The sequence below is a fragment of the Balearica regulorum genome, chromosome 3, assembly GCF_011004875.1.
Source record: "Balearica regulorum gibbericeps isolate bBalReg1 chromosome 3, bBalReg1.pri, whole genome shotgun sequence".
In the NCBI taxonomy this organism is placed as follows: Eukaryota; Metazoa; Chordata; class Aves; order Gruiformes; family Gruidae; genus Balearica; species Balearica regulorum.
This window is the reverse complement of record NC_046186.1, coordinates 1,035,333-1,042,791: the sequence shown is the minus strand read 5'-3', so window position 1 is coordinate 1,042,791 and position 7,459 is coordinate 1,035,333. Positions and strand designations below refer to the sequence as shown.

The 7,459-nt window shown below is 47.4% G+C and overlaps 1 protein-coding gene across 1 annotated transcript; it reads right to left on the bottom strand.

The window, feature by feature from the left end:
* Positions 1-407: 407 nt before the first annotated feature.
* On the bottom strand, positions 408-6,738 carry LOC104642719 (scavenger receptor class A member 5). The gene is made up of 2 exons (XM_075749457.1): positions 6,601-6,738; positions 408-1,085 (listed from the first exon to the last, which is right to left on the bottom strand). Exons 1-2 carry the CDS (start codon positions 6,736-6,738, stop codon positions 423-425), a joined length of 801 nt encoding a protein of 266 aa, XP_075605572.1. The 3' UTR covers positions 408-422.
* Positions 6,739-7,459: the final 721 nt, after the last annotated feature.

Here is a 7,459-nt window from a genome sequence, read left to right as displayed (position 1 = left end):
AGTAAAGGGCATGTACGGTAAAGCGAGTGAAGTGATTGACGATGACTGAGGGTAGCTGCTGGCCAGCCCTCTGCTTGATCACTGCAGTACGAAGCAGGATGAAACCCCGCCGTCTCTGTCATGCTTAGTCTGGCTCATTTTCATGGTCAGGAGGGACCTGGCAGAGTTTCCCCAGCCATCGTTGAGGGAGCCTTGGGAGCTTTCTTCCTAACATGGATGGGGGAGCATTTGGAGTAGAGTCCAAGGTGATGGAGACATCTGAACACTGCAGACACCTAAACAGTGGTGTCTGATGGGTTTGATACACCCAGAGACATCCCCACAGGACATCCCCATGCCACAGGGACCATTTCCACCACCCTCCAAAGCACTGAGGACACCCCCCTCCTCATGACAGCTTCATGCACCAGCAGGGGAGCTGCTTACGAAGAGCTTTTCAGCTTACCCCGTATCACGGAGATGTTCTTCAGCGCCGTGGAGTGCTCCCAGTCCTTCAGTCGTAGGTCCTCGGTCACATTGTTGAGGATGGCCAGCTCATGCTTTAGCTGTTCCTCCGTGGCTATGTGGATGAGACGCATCTGCCGGGCATCTGCGGCAGCGTTGCTGATCAGCACCTGCAGGTCCTGGATGCGGGTATGGTGGATGTTCACATCGTAGGAGAAGGTCCTGTTCATGGTGTCCATGGCCCCGCTCACAGTCGTCACCTGGTCACTCAGGCTCTCCACCCTGCTGCTCAGGTGGCTCAGGAGATGGTCATGGTGCTGCAGCAGCAGCCAGCTGCTATTGCCTTCCACGGAGAGCTTGTACATCTCCTGCTGAGCCGCGTCGCTCTGCTGGGTCAAGCTGTCCCAGAGGTTGGACACTGCCTTGTCGGTTTGGCTGGCCTGGGTCTGCAGGCTCCAGAGAAGCCCTTCCAGCTTCTGCAGTGACCCCGTCATGAGGAACAAGGAGTCCGAGTGGTTCTGCAGGAGGTCCTGGAGCCTCCAGATGTGATCCAGCACGTCCCCCTTCAGAGGTAGGTGCAGCAGCTTCAGCTGCATGTCCCGAAAGCTCTCGTTGAGGCGGTTGATGTTCCCCATCAGTGCCTTTGTCACCGAAATCCGGGAATAAACCTTGTAACACCAATGTAGTGTTAAAAGGCAGGCATTCTTTCTTGCAGCGCTGGATGCACGGGGGATTGCTCCACCCAACGTGCATGCCAGGTGATCACCAACACACAGGTTATGTAGGATCAAAACATACATATTCATCATCTTTCTCAGAAAAGGCAGTCCTATGATAATCATTTCTTAGAATCCATTTCCATATGCTCCTCCCCATCACGCATGCTCAGTGATTGGAGTCGGTGGTCCTCAGGGGTCTCTGGTGGTCGTCAGTGGTCTTGCACCCGTGTCCGCTGGGTGACCTCCTTCATGCAGGCATGCGCAGTATCCTTTTTGCAGGTGCACCCTTCCATAACAACTTACTTCACAAGATTGATGTCCCCGAACCTATTGTCCAGTTGGGTAGGGACTGTACATGGAACGTAGCAGCATTGTACCTTGCCATGGTCAGTTAGCTTCATGACCTATTACCTTGGTTACAAACTAATTATCTCAACCTGATTCTACAGTTTCTGTTTCACAGCCCCTATCCTACGGTTACATTTCCCCCCTTTGGAAGTTTTGAAATAATCACTTTTCAATACTTCCACTCATATTTTCCTATCCTAGACACATTACAGATGTTCTGAAACTTGTAACCATAGCATCTACACCCCAGCTTGTCTGCTCATGTTTCTCTTGTGCAAGTTCTAACATAACTTGTGGAGTTACTATTACCTGATTTTCTGGTGTTACCCACCATCCTTCCATATTCTGAGATGCTTTTAAGTGCTCTGCCAATTGTTCATCCAGTTGACTGTATCTTGCTTTTAAATTTGGAATTTTCATCTGTTTTACTGGTACTAGTGCAAGGATACCTTGTTCAGCAGCCTCCTTTGCAGTTTTATCCACCAATCGATAGTTACAGCCATCTGACCAAATTGATGTGCCTTGCAATGCATTACGGCCACCTCCTTCGGTTCCTGCATGTCTTGCAGGAGTTGAAGAACTTCCTCCTTATGCCTTATCGGTGATCCTTGGGCTGATAACAGTCCTCTTTCTTTCCAGATGGCTCCATGAGCGTGGATGACACCAAATGCATATTTGGAATCCGTCCATATGTTTACCGTTTTCCCTTCTGCCGTCCGTAAAGCCTGCTTTAACGCCACCAGTTCTGCTTTCTGCGCTGATGTATTTGCAGGTAGCGTCCCTGACTCCAATATCTTGTCGATGGTGACAACAGCATACCCAGCCATTCGCTTTCCTTCTTGCACGAAACTGCTTCCACCCGCAAACAGTTCCAGATCAGGACCCTTCAAAGGTTCGTCCTTCAGGTCCGGTCTGCTGGAATAAACTTGTTCAATGGTCAGCAGGCAACCATGTTCCAATTTCTCAGTAGGATTTTCTGTTGACAGGAACATTGCTGGATTTACAATTGCTGTGGTTTTTAATTCCACATCATCTTGTTCCAATAGGACAACCTGGTATTTCAACATTCTGCTAGGGGATAGCCAGTGACCCCCCTTTTGTTCTAAGACAGTTATGACCATATGCGGTACGTATACCACTATCTTTTGGCCCATAGTCAATTTTCGACCTTCCTGAATCAGCAGCACCGTTGCTGCCACAGCACGCCAACATCCCGGCCATCCTTTACTCATGGTGTCAAGTTGTTTGGAGAAGTACCCCACCGGTCGCTTCCAAGATCCCAGCTGTTGCGCCAGCACTCCAAGGGCCAGATGTTGGCTTTGTGCACAAACAGCTCAAAAGGTCTGGTTAGATCAGGTAAACCCAATGCTGGGGCCATCATTAATGCCTTTTGAGTTCTTTAAATGATTTTTGGCATTCAGGTGTCCAAGTCAAGCATTGGTCTTTGGATTCCTTCAGGGCTTCATATAGGGGTTTCACATACAGTCCATAATTTAGAATCCAGAGTTGACACCACCCAATCATTCCCAGAAGGGCTCTCAGTTCCTTTGGGCTCTTAGGTTCAGGGATCTGACAAATGGCTTCTTTTCTTTCGTTTCCCAATTGTCTCTGTCCTTGAGATATCTCAAATCCCAAATAAATCACTGCTTCTTTCCCTGTCTGGGCCTTGTTTCTGGAAACTCTATATCCTCCTTGGCCCAGGAAATTCAGTAAACTGACAATCATTTTAAAACATGTTTCTTTGCTTTCTGCTGCTATCAGGATGTCATCCACATACTGTAATAATATACCTTCTCCTTGATTCTGTTTCTTCCACATTTCTAACTCTTTTGCCAATTGATTTCCAAATATCGTGGGGCTATTTTTAAATCCTTGCGGAAGTACACTCCATGTTAGTTGCATTTTTCGTCCTGTAGCAGGACTTTTCCACTCAAAAGCAAACATGCTTTGACTTTTTGTATCCAGAGGTATGCAAAAGAAGGCATCCTTTAAATCCAGTACAGTAAACCATTTATGTTCCTCTTTCAAAGATGTCAGTAAAGTGTATGGATTGGCCACTACTGGGTGTATATCTTGAACTATTTGATTTACAGCCCTCAGGTCCTGAACCAATCGGTATTCCTTACCTCCTGATTTCCTTACTGGTAATACCGGGGTATTGTATTCTGATTCACATTCTGCTAACAGCCCATATTCTAAAAATTTTGTAATTATTTCCTCTAATCCCTTTCGAGCCTCCCACTTAATAGGATAATGGTTTTGTCTTACCAGCTTGGCTCCAGGTTTTAAAGTCACCTTTACCGGTTCTGCCAGTTTGGATCGTCCTGGAACTTCACTTGTCCATACTAAAGGGGTTACTGCATTGTCCACCGCTTCTGAAATCTGTTCCTCCTTGGCGGAATCCTGTAACATAAACACTCTCGCCTCTATGGCTTTTGATTCTGGTATTAGTAATCTAATTTCTCCATCTTTAAAAATTATTTGTGCATCTAATTTGCTTAATAAACTTTGTCCCAATAAAGGCAATGGACATTTGGGCATGTACAAAAATTGATGTGTTACCCACTGTTTTCCCAGCTTAAATTTTAATGGTTTCAAGAAAGGCCAGTTCTCTTTTCGCCCCGTCGCACCAACAACCTCTGCTGATTTATAGCTGAGTTTTCCTTTACATGTTTATTATTCTCAGTCAAGATTGCCAGAATTTTTCCATCCCTTTGCATTTGTCTGACTTCTTTTTCTTTTTCTCTGTTGTTATACACAGTCCAGGCTACTTCAAGCATTTTACCTAAGTCTCTGGACTCAGCCCCTTCCAGTTTCTGGAGTTTTTTTCTAGGGCCGATATTCCCATAAATATAGAGGCCAATTGTATAGCTTCTTCTGTGGTGTTTTTTGTTTGTTTGCTTGTGGGTTTGTTTGTGTTTTTCTCCTCTGGGTCCAAATTAGTATATTTTCTAGTAGTCACCTTCAGTCTTTCCATAAAGGCTGAAGGGGACTCATTTAATTCTTGTCTCACTTCATAAAGTTTAGACCGATTACTTGCTTTTGGCATTGCATGTCTAACACCAAACAAAATCCACCTGATACCTAAACATCCCTCTGGGTCCCGGTTGATTAGGGTCCCACTCAGGATTTGTGGATGGAAAATTCTGGTCCACTGTCCCTTGTATAATCCCATTAGCATGAGCTCCTTCCACTTGTTTTCTGGCCGTATTTAATACCATTTTCTTTTCAGTGTCTTCCAACAAAGTATCCAATATTACTTTGAAATCCTCCCAATCGGGGTTCTGGGTTCTGATTATTGTTTCAACTACTTTGGCAACTCCTTCAAGATCATCTCGATAAGTGCCTGCAGTTTCTTTCCCTGGTCTTAAATCAGTTCTTGAGAAGGGAACTTTGACCATTACCGGACCCTCATTACCAACTGCCTGTCGAAGAGGGGCCTGGAGGGGAGTTAATCCGTCTCCTCCCCCTCTTCCCCTTGTCCTCCCAGCAATCGGGCTGAATCCTTCCGCCTCCCCTTCCACAGGAGGGGCGGAAGCATTATTAGCCCCCAGATTTTGATCCCCTTGATCATTTCCTAGCCTTCTGTGAGGTGCAACCAATAATTCAACATCATCGTCTTCAAATTCACATTTAAACCACTGTTTACCAATATCACAAGCTGAGCAACCTTTTTCAAATTTTTATCGGGTTCCTGCCCCTTTAATGCCATTACCACAGAATGAGATGAAACCAATTCACATTGCCTTTGCCATTCCAGATGATTTCGCAGTGTGAAAAACAAATCCACATATGCCATTTCATTCCATTTACCTTCCCTTTTACAAAATAACATCAATTGCAAAATTGTGTTATACCGCAATGTCCCATTTTCCAGCCACTTTTCCCCACTCTCTATACAGTGGCCACCAATGATTACAATATTCAATCGTTTCCAAGTCAAAGGATCAATTTTTCCCAGATCTTTCCAATGTTCCAAAATACATCCCAGTGGTGTTTTTCGTGGGATTGGTTTCTTACTCGGAAAAGTACCCATTTCCCAGGGACTCAGTGGTTGTGATTGTGCACTATCACAAGCACTAGTCGGAGGGACCCCAACCCGTGTTAGAGCTCCCTCAGGGATTTCTCTCGGTGTGGGCCTGTCCCGCCACAGTGGTAAGAGAAATCTCAACCTTGGAGGCTTCCCCTCCCCGGTGGGCCCTGCTCCACAGGCTTTCGCCTAGCAGAGACTTTTACCTGAGACGTCTCCCCAGCCCAACTCTGCGCAGCTTTCACCGCGCCTTACGAGCAGGCCTCCCGTGCGCCCCTGGTGCGGGCCTGTCCCGCCACGATGGTAAGAGCAAATATTCAAAAGAGCAAATATTTAAATCAAACAAGAATGCCTTTACCTCTCCCAGGGGTCTTGCTCAAAGCTCTTCGGTCCGGGGATCGGAGGTTCTCCCCGAGAATTCCCCGGTGCCAGCTGGAGGTCCTGCGATCCCACGGATCCGTTGAGGTTCAAGAGCAGAGTCCCATCTGGGGTGCCAAAAACTGTCACCGAAATCCGGGAATAAACCTCGTAACACCAATGTAGTGTTAAAAGGCAGGCATTCTTTCTTGCAGCGCTGGATGCACGGGGGATTGCTCCACCCAACGTGCATGCCAGGTGATCACCAACACACAGGTTATGTAGGATCAAAACATACATATTCATCATCTTTCTCAGAAAAGGCAGTCCTATGATAATCATTTCTTAGAGTCCATTTCCATATGCTCCTCCCCGTCACACATGCTCAGTGATTGGAGTCGGTGGTCCTCAAGGGTCTCTGGTGGTCGTCAGTGGTCTTGCACCCGTGTCCGCTGGATGACCTCCTTCATGCAGGCATGCGCAGTATCCTTTTTGCAGGTGCACCCTTCCATAACAACTTACTTCACAAGACTGATGTCCCCGAACCTATTGTCCGGTTGGGTAGGGACTGTACATGGAACATAGCAGCATTGTACCTTGCCATGGTCAGTTAGCTTCATGACCTATTACCTTGGTTACAAACTAATTATCTCAACCTGATTCTATAGTTTCTGTTTCACAGCCCCTATCCTACGGTTACACCTTCAGGTCCTCGGGGGATGTCTGTGGCCTGGAGACTGCAAGGGATGGAGAGGAGGGGGCATCAGAAACCACATCACGGAAGCGAGGAACCTCCTGAGAGGGGCAACCCCCATCTCCTCCCAAGGAGCACTTGGACATCCCCCTGTTCCTTGGTGCTTGGAGGTGAAAACCCTACCTCAAACCAGGTAGGTTTATTCCAGCGAGGTTATCTGATGGGGGAGACGATCAACTGGGAAACTAAGGGAAAAAGGGGGAACCAAACCCAAAAATACACCAAGACACCGACCTGACAGAACAGACATGGAGACAACGGCAGGAAACAAACCTTGCCACTGTGAGTGTGCGCTGCAAGGACTATGTCCTGGTTCTGGCAAGGACAGAGTTAATGTCACAAGGAGCCAGGACAGGTGACCCAAGCTGGCCGGGGGCTACTCCATACCATGTCATGGTCATGCTCACCACAAAAGGGGGCTAGTCGGGCAGGGGAGGGGCGGTGCGGTTTCAGTGTGGTCCAGGCTGAGCACCTGGTGGGTTGGTCGTTGGACCGGTAAATTGTTCTCTGTTATCGCCCATTGTGAATATCTGTTATCAGCACTGCTGTTGATTGTTTCCCTCTCCCTTGCTGTCCCAGTAAACTGCCCTTATCCCAACCCTCGAGGCTTTGCCGTTGTTTTTCTGTTCTCCTCCCCATCCCGCTGGGGGAGGAGTGAGCGAGTGGCGTGTGGTGCTCAGCTGCCGGCTGGGCCTAAACCACGTCAGTCATTTTGGCGCCCAACGTGGGGCACGAGGGGTTGTGATAATGACAAGTCTGACCCAAGTGTGTTAAACCAAAGTTGTTATAAGCATTTATAATGTTATT